The sequence below is a fragment of the Chiroxiphia lanceolata genome, chromosome 9 (genome assembly GCF_009829145.1).
Source record: "Chiroxiphia lanceolata isolate bChiLan1 chromosome 9, bChiLan1.pri, whole genome shotgun sequence".
In the NCBI taxonomy this organism is placed as follows: domain Eukaryota; kingdom Metazoa; phylum Chordata; class Aves; order Passeriformes; family Pipridae; genus Chiroxiphia; species Chiroxiphia lanceolata.
The window spans coordinates 27,492,707-27,514,220 of NC_045645.1; the positions used below are offsets into that span (position 1 = coordinate 27,492,707).

The 21,514-nt window shown below is 38.9% G+C and overlaps 2 protein-coding genes across 8 annotated transcripts in view; one reads left to right on the forward strand and one right to left on the reverse strand.

Annotated features, from left to right (window-relative positions):
• Positions 1-21,514, reverse strand: part of RALGPS2 (Ral GEF with PH domain and SH3 binding motif 2) — a 102,689-nt gene that overhangs the window by 30,936 nt on the left and 50,239 nt on the right. The window lies entirely within an intron of this gene.
• ANGPTL1 (angiopoietin like 1) lies at positions 1,739-20,463 on the forward strand. Its single transcript, XM_032696400.1, has 5 exons — positions 1,739-2,057; positions 8,595-9,444; positions 14,383-14,576; positions 16,211-16,481; positions 17,486-20,463. Exons 2-5 carry the CDS (start codon positions 8,625-8,627, stop codon positions 17,671-17,673), a joined length of 1,473 nt encoding a protein of 490 aa, XP_032552291.1. The 5' UTR covers positions 1,739-2,057; positions 8,595-8,624; the 3' UTR covers positions 17,674-20,463.

Below are 21,514 nucleotides of genomic sequence, written 5' to 3' on the forward strand. Positions count from 1 at the left end.
CAGATGAAAATCCTCCTCCTTACACACTAATGCTGTAGATAAAACACTTTTATATCTAAATGCAACTCCATTTCTTGAGCTTCACCCAAAGACTGATCATTCTGCCTCAACTAAATGAAACACATCCTGACCAACCCTGCTATTAAGAGGAACTGCTTTTCATCCCCTGCCACAAGATACCCAAACTAAAAAAATACACAAATAATGTTATTAAAAAAAACTAATTTCTGTTAAAGGGAAGTTTTAAAATTATATTTTGCTTCACCTCTCAGCCTTGTATAACCCAAATCATAACAAGGAGTTTGGCTTTACAGGTGGAAGACTATTAATGCAACCTCACAAGAACAGCAGTTGTGTTTGTATAGCACCTCACCAGTACAGTCCTCAAATGTGAGCTGGGAAACTCTGGGCATCCCTCCAAAATCAACACGCACACACGCGTGTGTGCGCACACACAGAAACAAATTAAAATACTTGTGGTTGAAAGGTGATACATAAAAAAGTGAATAAAAAGGTATTACACATGACCTGATGCACTACTAAATCTCTCAATTTTTCTATTCTGCTAGAAAGAGTTTATTAAAAAATAGAAAGGATAATCAGAACCATCAGGCAGTCCCCTTTAATTGCCATGCTACAGTGTGTAAGTTGTCCCAAACCTAACTGTACTAAGCTATGCCCAAACGAGCCTTAAAAATCCCAAACCTGCTCAGTCTTCCACAGAAAGAAGTAAATCATGCTTATTAACTATAATTAAGGAAATTCCCTGTAACAGGCACCTGCACTATTATGCAGGATTTTATAAACCACTGTATTTGTAGGATTATCTCTCTGAATGACTTGCTCAATTAAGCACAGAATTTTTCTTTCAGCTAAGTCAACAACTCTCCTGTGGAGAGCAGCTCTCTGAAGCTACTGGATGCATTGCTATGAAATCTAAAATAATTCTGAAGGCACACAAGGGTAATTCTCTTCCAAATGTAACTGGCACAGCCTTTGTGAAGAAACCGAAAGGATCAATGGCAGCAAACAGAACATACTCAAGTGCTGGCTGAGCACGGACAGAACCCAACCCAGACTCTGCTTTCCTCAAGGAGCGTAGTCTCTGTGGCTTTTGCTACTTCTAACACTGGTCAGATGTTATCAAACATTCTGATACCTACCCAAAACCATCACACACACAGAGTTTTAACATTTTCCACATGTATCGGAGGCTTCGTGCCTTTAACAACCGGAGCTGTTTCTTATTAAGCGAACGTCAAGAACTGAACGCGACATTCTGTCGAACATTCTTCTAGACTACAAATGCTTCATTTTTCCTGTTGTATCCAGCCAGGCTGCCCCTTTTATTCCCAGCAACACAAATCAAGTTTTATCAGCCTGAAAGAATCTTTCTTCTAAATGAAGCCCAGTACTGTAATAACTTGAAAGGCATCTTTAGGCAGCGTAGTAAAAATGTTTGATTTGTAATTGCCTGCTGAACTCTTGCACAGTCCGTTGCCATATGGTACCTCCCTTCTACTGGCAAACAATCTTTCCTTGTTCCTGACTTCTCAACCTCCCTACCCCCTCCTTTTCTGGAGGGTATGGATAGGAAATCCGAAGGAGGAGTTTCTCCTGCTCTCCGAGTGCTCGCGGTGACATCATAGGTGGGCCGAACGGCTGAGCCGAGCGTGTGTTTGTTTAAAAAAAACACTGTCCAAAAGTGATGTATATGGAATCTGGGTCAGCTGGAGCTGGTTAGAGCACTTCTGCTCTATTCTGTGAGAATAAAACACTGCAGTTTCAAAAAACCATTTCTTTCTCTCTTCTGGAATAACGCACACCGGAGCATTACTTTTTTTCCCTTTTTTAAATGATCAGTTAGTTTGGTTATCGTATGGAGAAACCCAATTCCTCAGTACAGCTTGGATCTAACAGAGAAAGACAAAAGCAGTTTTCAGCTCCAACTGATTAACAATCCACAGCATCGGGTAATACAGGAAGAAAAAGCAACTTGGCCTCTGGATTTTCCATCTCCCACAGAAGCAAAACCAGCTGGAAGACTTTTTTTCTTGGTAAGTTTTAAAGTTATTCTTACTTGCAAGTTTCATTTTGAGCTATTTGTGAATGCTACATACATCTCCCTCAACACACAATTGCGAAGAAACAAATCCTTCTCAGCCTGAGAAAAATTTGACAACTGACATTAAAACTCATTTCTGTGGCATTTGGTAGACTTTGGAAACTTGGAAAGCATTAGAAAGGACTCTGCATAAGAGCAGAGACTAACTCGTTCCAGTTGTAAGGGTGAACTAGTTTCAGTTGTTTAGCTGTATTGTTATCTACAGTTACAGAAAATTAGCACTCCCAGAGTCTTTGCTAAGCATGTAATTTGGGTACTGTGAACATACTAACGTGAAATTCCGATCCTACCAGAAAGCAAAAGCCAAAACCCCTATCGATTTCAGGGAAGCTGGATTTCACCCAACACCAGAGCATAGACCTAGCATTACTAGAACTAGAAAATGGATACCTCAATAAAACCACTGTGAAAAGTCCCAAGCAAGTCAATGCACATCTGTAAGTAGCAATCATTGTATACCGTTTCAAGTACATTTTTATTTATGGTACTTCTGAGGAGTGGAAGTTGCCCGAGTTGTGGAGCCAACCAAGAAACCAGTCATACAGTGATTCAGAACATAATCAAGTTTGTAGCACGAGCAATTGTGCAGTTGAAAATCCAAAGACATTGCTGCCACAGGCACTAATCCCTTCTTTCAACAATTTCTGGGAAGTGAATTGTACCTCAACTGAACTGCAGTTTGTTTCTAAATAAAGATCCATTTTGTAAACATGAAATGCAGTGTACAAGGCAAAAACTATATTAAGTGGAAAATTGAGGGGTTTGTTACAGCTGTTTGGGGAGAAGGAGGGGGAAGGACACTGCTGCAAGTCAATGATTAAAACAAGGAAGTTGTTTACAAACAGAAGACAGAAGTACAGATAAAGTCAAAAAAAGACTTGCTAATACGTAATTTTCTACTTTTTTTTCCTTTCTTCATGCTGACTTGAAAATTAAAATACAGTAAATAATCCAGAACAATGGAAATTAAAATTTAAGTTATGTATTTGTATGAACAAACTCAGAGATGTCTGACACAGTAAGAGAGAATGAAGGGGCTGATGCTAAAAGGAGTAGCAAAGTATTACAGAAAGCAAACTTAATTAAGATTTGGTAGCTATGGGAGGAAAAAAAGTCTGAAGCAGCCTTGACAAACAAGAAAGATGGATCCTTTCCAGGTTTTTGAGCCCTTTTCCTTACTACCCTTTTGTGCTTATTTACATATGAAGGAGAACAATGCAAACAACAACAGCACCACAGCCCCCATTTGAGGCACATGGTGTGCTCTGGACACCAGGCTCTGTTCATTCATCATCAGCCAAGGCTCCGATTTACGCTGCTTAGAACAATTCCTAAATCTCCCACAAATGAAAACAGCTGAGTCAATAATTTTAAAGCAATAAACTGGCTATGTGCAAGGTTTTAACTCTCTCCCCCTTTGCTGCCTTCCAACTCTGGAGTTCAAATTTTGAAATGTTTATTTTAAAACAAATAATGCAATACTAATATTCCGCTGCTGCCAAAAGCATGATCTGAAGTATGGTGGAAAAATACACTATTTAAAGTTTTAAAGGATTTTGAACCTTTAAACTTTTGGCAGTAACCACATGGCTCTATCAGGTCTTAATTACTGTTTTATTGGGCTTTGTTTTTTGTAATCTGCCCTGTTGGTTTGGTCCTTAACATTTATACACCAATGAATGAAGTAAAATTTCCTATAGCAAACATAGCTAGATGCTTAATATCTTCAGTATCTGTTTTAAAGAGAACTCTGGAGCCCCCAAATCACACATTTCCAAAGACAAAACGCACCCTTTCGTTGTACCTGCCTGTTTAAACAGTGCAAACACACACAGTGGCCGCCAACATATGTAAAGGAACCCTCACATTAAAAAAAAACTTGACCAAAATATCTGGAAACGTTATGAAATCGTGCTGTGCTTTCGGAATGCCTACTATGACAAGATCTACAAACCTCTCTGGCAGAGAATTTCTAAGAATTCATCATTTTTAAAAGTGACACGTTTTCAATGACTACTTCAAAAGCCCTTGATGACTTTTCGATTGCCTTTCCTAAATGGAATCAGACTCATATTCATCTCCAAGAGGCCGAGCTCTGTGACTCAATACATCACCTCTCTGACGAACAAAACCCAAGAACATATTATTCCTGGATCCCAGTCAATACAATTCAAAGTAATCCTGTTATTTCAGCAGAGGCAGAGGGACTTGCCGGAAAAGCACTTGTTTATACAGGGAAAAGTAACTTACTTAAATACAGAGATATATTGAAAATCCATGTGAATGTTTCTCCTATAATAAGATTGTTTTCCCCACATCACTGGTCCTCCTAATGTTATGGGCCCAGTTTTAAGCCAAAAAAATCCACAGAAATCCTCACTTATCCTGTGTAGACATAGGGGAACATAGCTGGGTTTATTGATTTCAGCTGCTTAGGCAAAGCTCAAAAGAAAATGAAGCATGTATAACATCAATAACTGGTCTCAGGGGATTTTTAGTCTCAGTATTATAAATTTACTTTCTCAAAGAAACCTGTTTCTCTTCCTGTTACATATAACAGAGCATCACTGGTATTTATCACTTGATCATATCCTTTTAATAATTATTCTGAATACAGCTAAGTACTGATACAGCATTTTCCATACAAAGGGAATCCTATATTCACATTTACCTGTGACACCTCTGTTACATTCACCCATCACACCCTACACTGCCCAGGGAGAACGAGAGCCTTTGGCAGCTCTGAAAGAATAGACTCCAATTTGTGTTGTGGGTTTCCAAATTCTACATCCTGCTGAACCTGAGTCACAGCAGTATAATAGTTTGTTGTACAGAAAGCTGAAAAATGCCAAATATATACCAACTTCCACACACCCTCATCCCTGCAACTCTGTCTTTGGGATAAAATATTGGGGGGGGATAACACAGTCTGTGTTACAGTAGTAAAAAAATAGTTACTGGCTTGGTTTGCTCTTTTAAATTAGAATTTTTGTTCCTTTAAGCACTTTTAAAAGTAATAAGTCCAAGACTAATTTTGAAAACAAGTTGAGTTATTTTTGCACGGGGATCAGTCCGGAAAAAGAAAGAAAACGAGAAGAAAAGAAACAGCATTAAATGTAAAATGGTACTGAAACTCTGCCCATGGCTCTGAGTGTTTCTGACAGGCTGATGAAGAAGTCTGTGTTGCTATGAATAATTGCACATTTTCCCCTGCAGAAGCCATAAAACACCCGTGTGTCAGAACAGACGTAATGCAACTTCTACAGAAACCTGAGCCCCAAAACCGGGTGGCGCAGAAACATGACAGAACCAACTGAAGCGACAGCTTATTCCAATTTAAAAACATGACAGTTAATAAGGAGTTAAATAACGTATTTTAAAGCAATAGCATCTGCAATCACAAATTCCTTCACCTAATTTCCAAGGTCTGCAACCAGGTATTCCAGCAGCCCCACTCAACAGAAGCAACTCCAGACTTGCAGGGGGGGTTGGAGACTGTGGTTCTCTGTGATCTGATCCCTGAGCCTCAACTATCTCCTAACAGTTCTGCCACCACCTAAACATCTAAACCTGGGAATCCAGGCAGAATGTGTCTGATTCAGAAACCCTTAAACTACTTCCCAACTCTAATTTTAATTTGTCGTTTAGGTCTTACATATTAAGGCTATCATCCTGTGATACTTTGGATAAACAGCTCCTATTTTTTTAAGCTGCTTGCCCAGAACATCAGGAAATTTCTGAAACAGTATTTTCATTTCCTTCTAAGCTGATTAAAACTCCAGGTAAATATCTTGCTCAGAACCTATTCTTGTATAACAAGTTAGGCACTAAGCTGCTTAAACATGACAAGCAACATTTTAAGACATTTAATTTTTTTCAGCATCAAAATTTCCAGGGGGGTGTATACATTCCCTACCAGGTAGATTCTTGGAAGGAACTCATCCCTGCTTATCTGAATGTCTCAGTTTACTGTAAGACATTTGAATGATTTGAAATTCTAGAGCATAATCTTATGCAGCTGCTGCATTTGGCTATGCTGTACTAGACCCTGTAATTCATTTAATGGTCTGACAGCACATATATAGACACAGAACTTGTAACTTTAACACAGAAGGGTAAAAGTTCAAAATGAACACATTTAATATTTAAAGAAATGCAGAAAGCAGACTGCAGCAGAATACATGGTCAGAACGTGGGCTGTGTTGCAAAGTGTTTGGTTTTGAAAGATTCATTTAAGTTTTAATGTATTTCAGGGGAAAAAATGTGCTGCTGTGGGGAAAATCCCCAGCCATTCATTATTTCAGTAACTCTGTAGAGTATTTAAAAGCTACCAAGAACTAAAGTGCTATTCACTTTCTTGGACTATGAAGTAGCTATTATATACTGTGAAAATAGTAAAATACTGGGCTTGTGCTATGGCTTCATCCCCAGCCAGATGCCATGAAGTCACTCTCCCTCAATCTGCAAACACTAAACATAAAAGTACTGAAAAATAATTTAGGAGACGCGAAGAGTTTTTAAGCTTCAGACAATTAATTCAGCTCATCCTTGTCAGCTCAGAAACCACCCACAGAGCAGTTCCCCATGTGTTTCCCCATGATTCATGTGAACGTTTAACCTAATGAACTTCCAAATCTGAGCACTGTTCAAGTGATTAATATTTTAACTGTCTGAAATTACCAAAGAAAAACACACAACCAGCTCTAGAGAAAAGTGATACTTTTTCCTATCTTTTTTTTCTTTAAGTAGAACACTTTCAGCAGAGAAATATCAGCAATAATTTTAAGTTCTGTTTTCCAAAAAAAAAAAAAAAAAAGACATTTACTAGTAGACACCAAAGTGCCTATTACTACAAACTAAGAGAAATAACTGTTTTTAAATAAACTTCCTCAAATTTATGTGCTCCCTCCATTCATGTAGGGCAAAAAAGGAGTTTCAGTATGTGTTAAGTGCAAGTGTTTTCTCCCCCTCCCAGAAGCAGAGCTTGCAATACAACCTTCAGCCAAACAAAAAGTTAATTTTTAGGCAACACTGGCACATTTAATCAAGATTCCTAGATCCAGCTCCATGTGCAGCATGGTTGGAAGCTTGTAACCACTTTTAGTGAAGCCAAAAAAAGAAAGACTTGACAGGTTTACTGAGGTTGAGCAGACACCATTTGTAGCAATAATATTAAGGCCAGTAACAGAACTGGGAGAAGTGACCTGATCCAAAAGTCACCTTATGGTTTGTAAATGTGAATGTGAAGGAAGCAGCACAGCTCTGCTTCCCCTTCAGGGCCATGTCTCAGGATTGCCAAATGTACTTCACTCCAACTTAGCAGCAACAGCATGATAATTAACTTTCCCTGCTCTTACTGTATTTCTCCCTGTAATTATCCAAAGGCCACTGTACAAGGGCTTGTAGAAGTAGCCTGGCAAGGAAAGCCAGATCAACAGCTGAGATAAGAACAGCGATCTGCTTCAGAAAGCAAACAAAACATAAAAAAGAGGGCTTTTCCTCCTTATTTAAGTGCTACCTTTGTTTATCATCTCAAATGTTTAAAGCTAAAAACATGCCTCAAAAAAATTCCCAGGTTTTTATAATTTTAGGTCTTTACACAAAGTTAAGAGAAACTAATTATTTTCCTTTAAAGATGAATGAAACACTTCAGTATGGTATTTATAGTGGTAACACACCTGATATTTCACTATTATTTGGATACAAATCTTCTCAAAAATACAAAAATAGCATGACAACAATTTGAAATGTGCATCTCAAGGCAACTAAATAGGGACACACATCCAGACCAGTGTCCCCAGCTTTTCTTACAAACGTAAAGTTACTTGAATAAGTAATTCTCAATGGGTAAGACAACTACCTTAAGCTAATCTCCTGCCTAACACCAGTGTCCAAAAATAGTGTTAAAGATATATTTTTCAATATATCTGTACCTACTACACCTGTGTATATATAAATTCAAAAAAATGGGTTTATATATAAATAGGTATTTATATAGTAATTAGCAAATTATACATCTATATGTATATGCCTATAAAGCTAAGAGAGGACCAGAAACGTTTATATAATCCAAATTCTAACATTTATAGAAATAATTTTTTCTCTCTGCTTCCCTTCCATGAAGGTATTCTGCAAGCACTGGATGTTCTATAACCCTGTGCAGTGAGCACAGATCTGAGCAGTCCAGTCGACACTGAAAGTGTAACACAGAATCTGAGCAGAACATGGTTTCTGAAGATTTACCCGCTGCAACAACTTCTCTACCAAATCCCGCATCTAAATTTCGGTGTTTGCTGCTCAAACCAGAAAGCTAATCTTTGACAGTAATCTAATGGAATCTAACTCCAAGTGAGGGATTCCAAAGGCTTGGCTCCACACCACGGCAAACTCACCAGTTCAGGTAGTTTAACAGTCAAGGAACCTTAGTTCTGCCTCTAATTTATGACTTTATCTTTTATCTGTTCAGCAGCCTCCTGCCGGTCACCGCGCTCGTGTTAAAATGAAGATATTCAAGTGGACTTTGGGTGTCCTGCTGTTCCTGCTGTTGTCCATCGGGCGCTGCACGGAACAATCCACGCCGAGCAAGACGCCCCAACGGAGACACCCTCGTTCAGCAGAGGGCGGAGAGGAAGGGAAGAAATGCGGTTACACCTTTTTGGTCCCGGAACAAAAAATCACGGGGCCAATTTGCGTGAACACCAACGGACCGGCTGCCGGGAACAGGAAGGACGAAGTCACCAGGATGGACATCGAGAACCTGAAGGATGTGCTGTCCAAGCAAAAGCGGGAGATTGACATTTTGCAGTTGGTGGTGGACGTGGACGGAAACATTGTGAACGAAGTCAAATTACTGAGGAAGGAAAGTCGGAACATGAACTCCCGCGTCACCCAACTGTACATGCAACTCTTGCACGAGATAATCCGGAAGCGTGACAACTCACTTGAGCTTTCCCAACTGGAAAACAAAGTCCTGAACGTCACAACAGAAATGCTGAGGATGGCAACGAAATACAAGGAGCTTGAAGTAAAATACGCAGCACTGACTGATCTGGTAAACAACCAGTCTGTGACTATCTCGCTGCTGGAAGAGCAGTGCTTGAGAATCTTCTCTCGACAGGACACCCACGGGTCCCCACCCCTCGTCCAAGTGGTGCCACAGCACATTCCCAACAGCCAGCCCTACACTCCCATCCTTCTGGGAGGTAATGAGATACAGAGAGACCCGGGATACCCCAGAGATGTAAGGCCACCACCTGATCCAGCCACTTCTCCTACAAAGAGTCCTTTCAGAGTGCCACCACTGGCTCTGATTAATGAGGGTAAGTTCCTGCTGCTGTTTGTCTAACCCGAGATCTCTCCATTTCAGAGTGAAACTGTCCCCATTGCAAACACAGAACCAAGAACTGAAAGTACCTGGTACAGCTTGCCCTTGCTCCTGATTTTCTCTCCCCCTGCCACCTCCCAGGGAAGGCTTGAGTTTGCCAAACAGCCTATTTCTGCATAAGATGAATTTGTTGAAACGGCTGATACTCAGAATTTCAGTCTGAACAATTTACACCTTTAAGTCACAAAATATTGGGGGTTTTCTCTCTCCAGCTGGGTTTGAGTTACAAGAATGAAAATTCAGTATTAGCATAAACTTTCTACTATTTACCTGTTTCTCTGATGATGCCTGTCAGCCACATCTTACAGCAGTAGGCAAGGGCGAATAAGAGAAACTAATTCATCTTAAACAAAAGAAGTGATTTTAAGCAGTTCTTCTTTATTCTTACATATACACATTTGCCAGAAGCTAATCCTGCTAGAAGACTTTTCATCCTTCTATTTTGACCTGCTTTAAAATGAGCATCCAAATCCACCATCACAGTTGTGCAGTAAGTCTCTAAGTGTTTGGCTGAAATATTCAAGAATGATAAGTTTGAAAGGATAATTGAATCAAGGTTGGATCCAATTAGATGCACTCAGCTTTGAAAATTTAAAATCAGTAACTACATTCCCAGTAATTGGATGGCAGTAGGGGATGGCAAGTTAAACTAATACTATAAATATTATGAACATATATTCAGGAGACTGTATCATATCTTCACATATTGCATTCTTCGGGTCAGTAGATAAATTCATTTATCACTAGAAATCAAAATTAGTGACAAGATAATTAACTACCTCTGAGCTGCCCTGAAATCACGTTTCTCACTTTATTATAATATTGACAGAATTGTGATTTTTTTAAAAAGTCCAAGGATTAAGAAAAATAAGTTCTCAGACATCCATTCAAGTGCTTACTCTTGGCTTCTGTCAGCACAGTAAAAGGGTTTCGTCAGGGGTTTTTGGGTTTAGGTTGTTTTGGGTTTTTTTCTTTCAAATTGCCTTTAGCCACAGTTCAAAGTTAACTTGGTTCCTAAGATGAAGCCAAATATTTGTGACTGTTCTGCAGCATTACAACCGACCAGCTGCTGATGTAAAGAACAACTATTTTTATTCAAGGCCTGCAGAAAATTCAGGCACGAGCCCAGCTAAAATGCCAGATGTCACGGGAATTTCAATTGCATATCATGGCACAAAGGAAACAGCTCTTACCAAAGCATCACGTTGATGTCTGGTCAGACAGCAGAAGTATAATTCTAAAAAAACACAACTTCCTGCTTCCCAGCAAACCCTCACTTCAAAGTTTTGTTCTAAATGCATCTTCTTCTCCCTCAATACATGCCTGCTGCACATACAAAACGAGGAGTATTATCCCTTAAATTATCTACCCTGCTTTTCACTAACCCCTTAACCCCTAAAAGTTCAGAGTTTGAAGCTGTTCTTGCAGGGGAACACAAAGAAATCTTAGGACACTTATTTTAACATTCTTCAACTTCCTTTAATACTGTTTTCTTGAGTTGGAAGTTTAAGTGCTTCTTGCAGTGCCTTGAGAAAAGGAGGATTGAGAATTGCTACAGCTGGTCAATCATCAAACCCCCAATTCCAACACAACACCCAGTTATTATCTCTGACTTTTAAAATTAAGGTAAGCAGATTTAACAGTGCACAGAATGAAAACTATGTCATAGAAAAGCCACCTTTACAGTTAAAAGATAATGACTATTTATAATGTATAAAGATGTCAAAAAAGACCAACGAAAACCAAAGAACCCAATTAAAAATAGGTCTGATAAAGGCTTATGTCAGAATAAAAACCTGGACAAACAAGTAGGTACAACTTCATCAGATACAGGAGGTGAAAGCTCCTTAAAAATACTTGCACACAACATAAATTTACAGAAGGGTCAATGCACATCTTAATATTGTGGGTAGAGAGTAAAACTCAAAATACATGTGGAACGGAAGGATGAGGTTCTATTTTTGGGTAGTTTGGGTAATTTGCACAAATACTGCTCTAAAATTTGAGGAAGGATAACTTTACTGTGAATTACGGTTGCCACAATTACCTTAAGTTTAATAATAATCAGTGGTCCCAAAAATCTATTGCCACCATTGTTGAAAAAGTAGCTTCAAGTTAACCCAGTACTTGAAAACTACACATCCTCCCTCCCTCACACCCTTACTAATACCTCTCAGTTAACAATATAATTTAATATATTAATAGTCCAGTTTTATTTTTAACTTTTCCTCTACTATTGCCCCCCCAAATCCTCTATATGAAGCTTACACAAGCACAGCTTCTATATCATCTGCTCAAGATAACATTTGGCCTCTTAAAATTATTACGCCACCAAGTTATTAAGCTTTCAACTTAAAATATTTAATCCCTTTCCTTCTCTACCACATTTAATTTACCACAGAATATCATCTGCACTAAATCATACATCTAAACCACAATTTTAGAAGTGAAATATTTAACAGCTCATCTTCTCAGAGTACTTCTGCCTTATAACTGCCTCAGCGACTTAGTGTACACAGACTGTTACAAAAGAGTGGATGTGTATGAGATATTTATTTCTTACATAGATAATCTATAAAATCTGTAAGAATTTAAGCAGAAAATCATGCTTTTTTCATTAGTCAGAGCCTCCACTCACACAAGCACTGTGGAGAATCTTCCACTGTTTCACAAATGTCAGCATTTCCACTGAACTAGATCGGTTCTTACAGCACGGACTTGAAATAAATAACAAAGAATTTACTTCTCCAAAAAAGGTTCAAGGCTACACACCAAAAATTATGGGATATGCTGGATTTCCTGACACTAACAGCAAAAGTCTGACACCCCTACCAAAACATTACCTCATGATAAGCACACAGACAAACCTGAGCAGCAAAGCAGACAAGTTGCATCCTGTTTCCGTAATGCCAGCTGCATTTTAGAAGTGATTCAAGTGCATTATATAAACAGACTGGTACAATTCTGTCTGCCTTAAAAACAATCCAAACATCTGCTTAGGTCTCTCATGGAAAAATGGGTCCTCAATTCCTCTTCTGGTAGAAATCACATTAGATAATATCCAGCAGATCTAATCGAGTTCCTCTTACCATTCAATTAACATTACAAAAAATTAAGACTTGGTTGTTTACACTTTTTCTAAAGCAATAATTGTTTTACAATAACACTTTTGGAACAACATACCTGTTCAGCTACAGAGCACCCAAATTTACTTTAAACAGTTCAAGGAAAGGAAGTGAGACCCAGCTTAACCCACAAAATTATCTATCTCGTGGACAAACTCTGCAATTTTCACAATCTACATGGAAATTTTAATAATTGTGAACAAGAGAAAAAGCATTCATATACCACAGCTACAGGATTTCTTTCCTGAACTCCCATTCTTCCAGTGGAAGAATGGGAAAATCATCACAAATCCTGACAGTGCAGCAGAACTTACAATGATGGCTTGATGTCTGCGACATCCCTGGTAGTTCTGTCATAGCCAGAAGCTCCAAGTTCTCTTCTTTAGATACATGAACTTTATATACTCTAATTAATATGAAATGCTTTAAGGATTTTTTTGTTAATCATATACTTGTCAAACTGGCAACTACTACCTGAAAATGTAAGAGAAGTGCAATTTTCAACTCGCTTTTGTCACGCAACCTTAATCTGCAGTGAAGGTCAATCTCCCTCAACCTCTATTTTTGATTAAGGAATAACCTCAACAACTGTCTTCTATGCTGCTTTGCACATGAGCTGCTTCTGTGACTGATGAGTTCTCTCTGAACTTCCAAGGATGTCTGAGAAAATGAGCCTTCCAGGAGGAGAGGAAAGCTGTAGGTAATTTATTTTCAGACATACTGAGTTTTCAAACATATTTGGGGCACCCATCACTAACCAGTCATTAGAACACACTTTGCTTTTCATTAGTAAATAACCAGTCTCTCTAAACCAACTGAAGCCACGATAGACAAACAAATGCTTTTCTAAAAAGCAGAAAATAAAAATATTACCGAAAAAATGAAAGGCAAAGTTTTCAGAGATATGTAAACTGCACCCTTCTTACACAATGACCAGATGCCCTTCTCTAAGTAGTATTTGTAAAACCACTATTCACATGGACTAAAATAAAGCTTTCAAGCAGCACTGACAACAGCAACAGCATTTTTGTAGAGCCACAGCCCTAAAAAGAAGTTTATGAGCCCTTTTAGCTCCTCAGCAATCCTTCTCCATTGCTTATTTCTTCATCAGTACCCACCTACGTGTATCATGCCTGGATGACACAGGAAACTTAAAGAGACTTCTATCCACAGTTGACAGCCCCAAAACACTGGGTAAATACATAAAGGCAAAAAACTGTGCAGTGTAAGAACTCTCTCTGACTAAATTCCATGTCTGTAGGTTCTGGCAGTAAATATTTCTTACAGCAGCTCTCAAACTATTTATGTGTGCAGAGGTTTGGTTGGGTATCCCGAGTTTGTTTTGGTTTTAACTTCCAACAGTTTCAAATCGATGCACCAGGATAATGAAGTAAATTGATGTCTACCTTTTGTGAAAAAGAAGAAAATAATTAACAAAAATCATAATGGACCTCAATATCAAGAGCCAGAGTATAAGTCTTGAACACAGTAGACAAAAACTTAGGTGTTGGTAAACAAAGTCTATTATTTGTTTAGCAAAATGAAGTTTTTGTTCAAAAATACACAAAGAGGATAGTGACATGTTTATTTATATATACACAATTAATCTCAGACAGTAACTTTTTGCACTGTTTTCCATGGTAGCTTTACACCTGAATTGAATTACTGACTTTCCATTACAAAATATCCCTGAACAATGGGCACTGCACAGCCAAGTTTGAATGCTTACAGTATTTCTTATCTAAAAGGTCCATTCAAAGACTGCCAACAAGCCAAGGAAGCTGGACATTCCAACAGTGGGATTTACATGATCAAACCTGAAAACAGCAACGAGCCAATGCAACTGTGGTGTGAGAACAGCCTGGACCCTGGAGGATGGGCAGTTATTCAGAAGAGGACAGATGGATCTGTCAACTTTTTCAGGAACTGGGACAGTTACAAGGTAAATTACAGAATGCAAAAATCAGTAGGTGAAGAAGGATAATTGGAAAGAGTGGCCACCCCTCAGAGGCAAACATTTCACAGGGAAGGTCCTATTTTCCCTCAAGGCATAGTTAAGTTTGTGTGAACCAGCTTGTCTGAAATAGCCTCTATTTGTGATGTACAACACAACTGGGAGACACATGTTGTTCTAGACAGTGACTGGGAAGCCATTTATTACAAAGCTCTAACTAAGCACATGACTTTTATTAACACACTGAGAACTACAATAAGTACTTGTAAAGCTTAATTGTCTCCCTTATGAACAGGCAAACTCAGCCAGTGGAATTATTCATTTAAACACATTATAAGATTTGCAACATCAGGGCCGCAACTTAAAAACAGTCCTAACAATGAACTGAAGGAAATAATCTCCACTTGTAAATTTAGGTTAGAAATCTGAAGATGTCAGGTTGGTGAAGGGAAACACATTCCTGTGTGTTATTGTGGTATTATGCACTAGCAGGCAGAATGCCCAGGATGAGAAATGGATGCTGCTTTGGAGTAATTACATGCTGAACAGGAAATTTGAAAATCCATTTGGTTGGGTTTTTTAAATAATAATGTGCTGACTTCACACATACAGGACACAGTTTTCCCCTATGGTGTTGTGCTCATTTGAAGTGGATTTGCAATTGCCACCTGCATTGTATCTGTAGAGAGAACTGAGCCATGTTCAACTCCATCAGTAATTTAACAATAGTATCATGTATACAAAGGAATTGACAAAAAATCAGCATACGGATTTTTGCTTCTTGAACTTAATGGTTCTAATATTAATTATTAAATCAATAATGAATACATAAATTCTTCAATACGTCAATCAATCAATAATCATTAAATCAATAGTTATTCAAAGTCCTTACTTCTCAGAACAGTATGTGGTTGGTTTGGGAGCTGTTAAATGTTATAAAATGTAATCAGGGAGTTATGGAGTGCCTCATAAAGTAACCAAACATTTTGATTACAATGCAACACCAAACATTAGCAAACTTGGGCAGAGGAGGGAGCAGATAGGAAATATCACTTCACATCTATTGTGCTGGCAGTCTGTGATTTGAAAAGAAAGATGCCTTTATATTTCATTTCTGATAAATCCAGTAAAGAGCCCAGATGAACTGTGTGATTAAATTCACAGTAAAACCCAACACTAGTTGAAATACAAAGGCAACAAAAAGTTATTTGCCTTGAACAACGACACGTCTGACCCATAAATGCCTTTTTCAACCTGGAAATATATCCCTAAAATTCCATTATTCATCCATTCTTACAGATTCCCTTAGCTTTGTCAAGAAATATATTGTTTCAGTTTCCCTGTTCTCACTCCCTTTACCTTAAAAAGAAGAGGAGAGCCCAGAATACAGAAATTTTGCTGCCTTTACTGATTCTGGCAGCGATTCTGGCAGCATCTCGTGCAGCTCAGCGGTCCAAGTGCAGCAAAATAAGGCACTTAAATGCATGTGTTGAGCAGTCATCCAGAAGCTTAAAGGCTTTCAGTGCCCAAATTCCAATGGTTTATAACACTCCTGCTGCTGAGTGTTTTGACAAACAAGACAAACTAAGCCAACATCCCCCTTCTGATCTTCTTTCATACAGAAAGGATTTGGAAACATTGATGGAGAGTACTGGCTGGGACTGGAAAACATCTACATGCTCAGCAATCAGGATAATTACAGACTATTGATTGAGCTGGAGGACTGGAGCAACAAGAAGGTCTATGCTGAGTACAGCAGCTTCCGCCTGGAGCCCGAGAGCGAGTTCTACAGGCTGCGCCTGGGAACGTACCAAGGGAACGCCGGCGATTCCATGATCTGGCACAACGGGAAGCAATTCACCACACTGGACAGAGACAGGGACATGTATTCAGGTAAGGAAACCGGTGTGGGTGGGAACATGTGAGGAACGTGCATTCCATTAGTTATATCAGCTTTTAAAATGCCATATAGCACCCAAAACCAGCACGTAAATTCTGACGGAGAAACTCTATTGAAAGATGCTTCAAGCCCAGGATGACACAAATCACGTTGGCAGCGCTCCCCTTCGAGCCCCTGCACCAGTCAGAAATTCAAATCCTATTATCCTCACTGAGAACACACTTCAGCAACTCTGTTTAGCTCAAGGACATCTCATCACTTCCATGTGACTGCACAGTCAGAATCCCTGCCCAGGTGATCTCCAAGTAGTGCTGCTCCCACAACAGTAATCACCAGGAACTAAAGCCTCTGGACACCATGAAAGGAACTGCAAGTGTGCAGAGGCTCAGTTACGTACCAATACTTGAGAAAGGGGCAGATCATTGGGTTTTGTCCTCCTTAAAGCACACTTTTTTGCTCCTTTCCTCCAGCTGTCCCCTTAGCAGTAAAGGGAATGTTGGGGACTGCAATACTTCAACTGCTTTTCCTCAGCTGTCAGTAACCATAAAGCTGGACAAATCCTGCAAACTCTTAGACAAGCCTGTAACAGTAAAAACACAAGTTACAAGCAAGTCTTTGTGGAGCCGTGGCCCCGTGTGCTGCTTGGGGCTGTATCAGCTCACATGGCTTCCCTTAAAGTATTTCTAAACAGCACATAACCCGAGTTCCTGGGATGTTAGCTCATGGAGAAGCAGTGCTGGTATCCTGAGAAGAGTTATCTCCTTTATTTTCAGCTGTCACATTAAACACAGAGTCAATAATCCCCCCCTCTACCAATGGCTGCTGCTACAACAGAGTTTATAATTCAAGTAGGAGCAGAAACCGAAGTGACCACAACAGGCTGTGAAGTACTTCCAAGTGCCCTCTGAGAATAAGCCACAATACAAAAAAAAACATTTAGTAATCTCCGTTTCTGCCCTTCAGAGCCGAAGTTCACCCGTTTCCCTCTGTTCCACAGGAAACTGTGCCCACTTCCACAAAGGCGGCTGGTGGTACAACGCGTGTGCCCACTCCAACCTCAACGGGGTGTGGTACAGGGGAGGCCACTACAGGAGCAAGTACCAGGATGGAATATTTTGGGCTGAGTACCGGGGAGGCTCCTACTCCTTGAAAGCAGTTCAGATGATGATCAGGCCTATAGACTGAGGAGGAAAATCCCACAGCGCTCAAGGGATCCCGTATAAACTTCCCGGTGCTTGAGTTCCAGAAAAAATAAAGTATTACTTTTTTAATCATTATTTTGCACAATCTGCCCCTGCAAAAAGCAGGTCTACAGTTTTCCTGTCTTCTTTTCCCTGTCGTGTTCCCCTCTCCTTTTTCAGACCCCTTCTCTACTGTGACAGACGGTGGGATTTTTTAGACACACATGCACAAAAGCAGATGTTTGTGCTTGCAAAGCATATTTATCCTTTGTTCAAGACTAACATACTTTACATAAACAGTCATTAAAGCTGGTAAAAAAGTCCAGATTTATGACAAGATATAAGCTTTTCCACTTCAGAAAGCTTATGCTCTTTCAGGTTAGCTCAACTCTTACATGTAAATATGTGAAATGACACTGTCTTGCTTTAATGTGAAAATTGATTAGTTATTTAACAATTTATTTAAAAATGTGGATATTGCTTTCAATGAAAAATCTGACTTTACATTACTGTTTGATATTTACTCCGAGAAGCTACACAAAAAGTTGGAGACATTTTAGCTTTGCCAGCAGAGAGAGATTTTTGCAACAAATAATTATTTCAAAATGAAGTGGCAAATTAAACATGAAATGTAGAATTCCTGAAGGAATTCTCTACACCACTAAGATCTGCAAGTCCTACCTTCTGTAAAACACTTGGGCAAAACACTCCCGATGTAAGAAAACTGATTTTATGAAATTATTGGTAAATGTCAGGCAACCAAATTGCTGGGTACTTTTTTTACTTTCAACCTCCATAGTCAAACACCCTAATTAAACAGAAGTATTTCTTGACAGTTTGAACTTAATGGCAAAACTGAAAGTCCTGATATTAAAATCATGGGTTCACACAGAGCCCCTTCCCTTGCTTCCATTAGGAGTGATGGGAGTGGATCAAATATTCACACACACTAATTTAGAGGACCAAGTCTCTGAATATCAGAAGTTTTCCTCCAACACAGATTTCTGCTGCCACAGTAAAACAAAGGTTAGAAACCAGCTCTGAGTGTGTTCTCCCTGTCATCCCAAATTTGGGCTGCTCTTATGACACACACGTTTCCCTTCCTCTACGTGTTTACAACTTTTGACACTGTCTATCTTGAATTTTGTCTTCTAGAGATCGGATTTCCACTGGAATTAATAAGTAATTTAGGAAATTAATTAGAAAATACTTCCAAAATTGGATACAACAAAACATTCGCCTTAGGTACCAGAATCTCAAAACTAAAGCTTTCTTCCTGTTATATAAAACTATTTAATAACTGTACTTAGTCACACAGGTTGCCTAATTTTAATATTACATAAAACTAAATATTCTGTTCTAAACTGTAATCAAAGTATTTGTTTAGTATCTCATATGTGCCTTCAGGATTTTAAGGAACTTCGCCCCTTTTTAACATAAGAAACCTTGACAGCTAACAGAATAATCTAATATGACTGTTAAGTTAAATTAGTCCATATCAAATGCTGTGCAAAGCTTCATATGTGATTCAGAGAAGAGGAAACAGCCTTCTGCTTTCAGAACACACTCTGGAGTAGATAAAGCTTCATTGATCATATATTGCTGAAAGGGCTGTAATTAAATCTTTGGTCAAGAGATCAAAGCCAACAAGTTTCGCCAATATTTAATTGGGGTTGGCGGCGGTGGGGAATCAGTCCCAGCATATTCCATTCCCAAATTCCAAGAACTTTAACTGACACAAATGTTTACTATTCCCATTCTGAAATTGTTCTTCATGTAAGGAATATTTGTTTGTTGCAAATATCACACAGACCTCATTGATTGAGTGTCCTATAAAATGCTTTTTATTTGCAAATGCTTAAAATTCAGACTCTCTACAGTCTATCCTTTTTTTCTATGATAGCTGGATAGAAGAGCAGTTCAGGTAAACTTAAAAGCTGAAAATGGCCTCCAAAATGTTCCTTTAATGAACACTTCTGACAGCTTTAGTTCATTCAACCAGCAGATTTCCTCTCCTTGGCAGAGAGCTTATTTTACCCCGAAAATCTCTTGCCTGCTACAAAAACAGTGTTTGTTTATTCAGTGCAGTCAGTGAAAGGTGTACTTTGCAGAAACCCCAAAGTAAAATTAGCTTGCACTCAGTCTTTTAATTAAATCTTATATATTAGACATGTAAAAAGTGAGTCTTCCCCAGTTTAAAGCTGCAGGATGACATTAACTAAACATTATTACGAAAATACACCCAGAAACCTCAGACTGTAGAAATGCTGTGCTCTGAAAGGAAAGACTTAATTAAGTTGCCAATTTAAGATTACGAGGAGGGAAAGCATAGCATCTCTTTTTCAGGTTGGTTCATACCCTGTACAATAATTCACTTTCAAATGCTTGTAACTCTATCAGTTTGTAGCTTTTGAGCTGAACTTCCTGAGCAGGGTGAATGACTTCAAGAGTTCAATGTTTTCTCTCACACTTCTTTTAGAGAAGATTTTGAAAAGTGGTCCTAGCATCCCTCAAACTTCTTGCCCTGGATGTTCAGAAGCAGTCTGTCTGTGAAGGACAGGGCCTTCACCATTCCTGTACCAACAGTCTAAATTTAACCAGGTAGACCTCAAGAAAGCTTAACTTGTACCAAACCTGAAACATGCTTTTCACATTTATTTCCAAAATCTATTGCAAGCACTATCACTGAAGTAGCTGAATATTCAGCTTAATATACTGAATATACTTAATAACCTGTTTTCAGCTTTTCTGTTTCTTGTTATAACTCCTCAAAGACAGCTATAAGAAAATATTTCACAAGGTAGTACTGCTTAGTTAAATAAAAATCTTACTTCTCAAGATATGGTTCAGATGTTTCATTGTGCAATCTCAGATTAATCACAACTCTGTGATAAGACTGTTTTATTTCCCTCCTGCCTCAGTTAAATGTGGAAGGACATCCTCATCTCGTCCACAGCAGGTGAGGTATTTAGACAGCAATCTGTACCTCTGTGGTGCCACTCCCATTGCAAAAACTAAACCAAAAAAGCATTTAAAGTTTTATCCTACAATGCTAAGATGGTCATGAAAAAACCCTCTACCACCCATATTTGATATTTGGTTGCATAAGGGTAAACCAAGTATCCTCTGAAGGGTAAAACACTGACCCTTGAAATTGCAGCTGAAATTCTTTTATATACACACTTTGTCTATGATCATCCAAAAGGGGCCTCCATGACCAGTGCCAATGTTTCTCCAGAGGGGATGTGCAATGCCAAATGTAGCTGTGTGGCAGGTTTGATGCTCTGCACTCTCCTAAAGAGCATTCTGGGGGAGCGCAGCAGCTGCTGGATCTCCCCCCCAAGAGTAAAGAAATGCCCACTCCTCCTTTTCCCCTGAGAGGAAATGGACCTCCTGAAGAATCCCCCTCCCTGGCACATGCCATGATCACCATGATTTCCATCTGCAGACTTTTGTGGAGGTTTTTTCCACAGATTTTAAACCAGGAGCAGCACTACTCCTGTACATGATTTTATGGCAGAAGTATTCCTTTCAGGAATTGTAACCTAGACTGATAAGCTTAAAACAGTAACTAAACCAAGCAATTTAAGTTTCTTCTGTTCCATATGACTCTCACATTACCAAAAATGCCTTGGGAAAGAAATTTGAGAAATAACGAATATACTCAGGTCTTACTGGAAATCAAAGTTTTGATCAAATGAGAAAACTTGGACTCAATTTTCAATCCTCCAAGATGGATACAGATTTATCATGACTGCAGTTTCAAGGCAATTTGGTTCTTTTTGCCACTTATTTCGACTCTACAAAATTAATTTTAGAGAAAGTGCACCAGTGGGTATTTGCTG

Excerpts from the sequence above, each read along its gene's own strand:
- ANGPTL1 (XM_032696400.1), top strand. The coding sequence starts at position 8,625 with ATGAAGATATTCAAGTGGACTTTGGGTGTCCTGCTGTTCCTGCTGTTG. Across the intron at positions 9,445-14,382 it reads ACTGGCTCTGATTAATGAGG|GTCCATTCAAAGACTGCCAA; the intron begins GTAAGTTCCTGC and ends CTTATCTAAAAG. Across the intron at positions 16,482-17,485 it reads AGACAGGGACATGTATTCAG|GAAACTGTGCCCACTTCCAC; the intron begins GTAAGGAAACCG and ends TCTGTTCCACAG.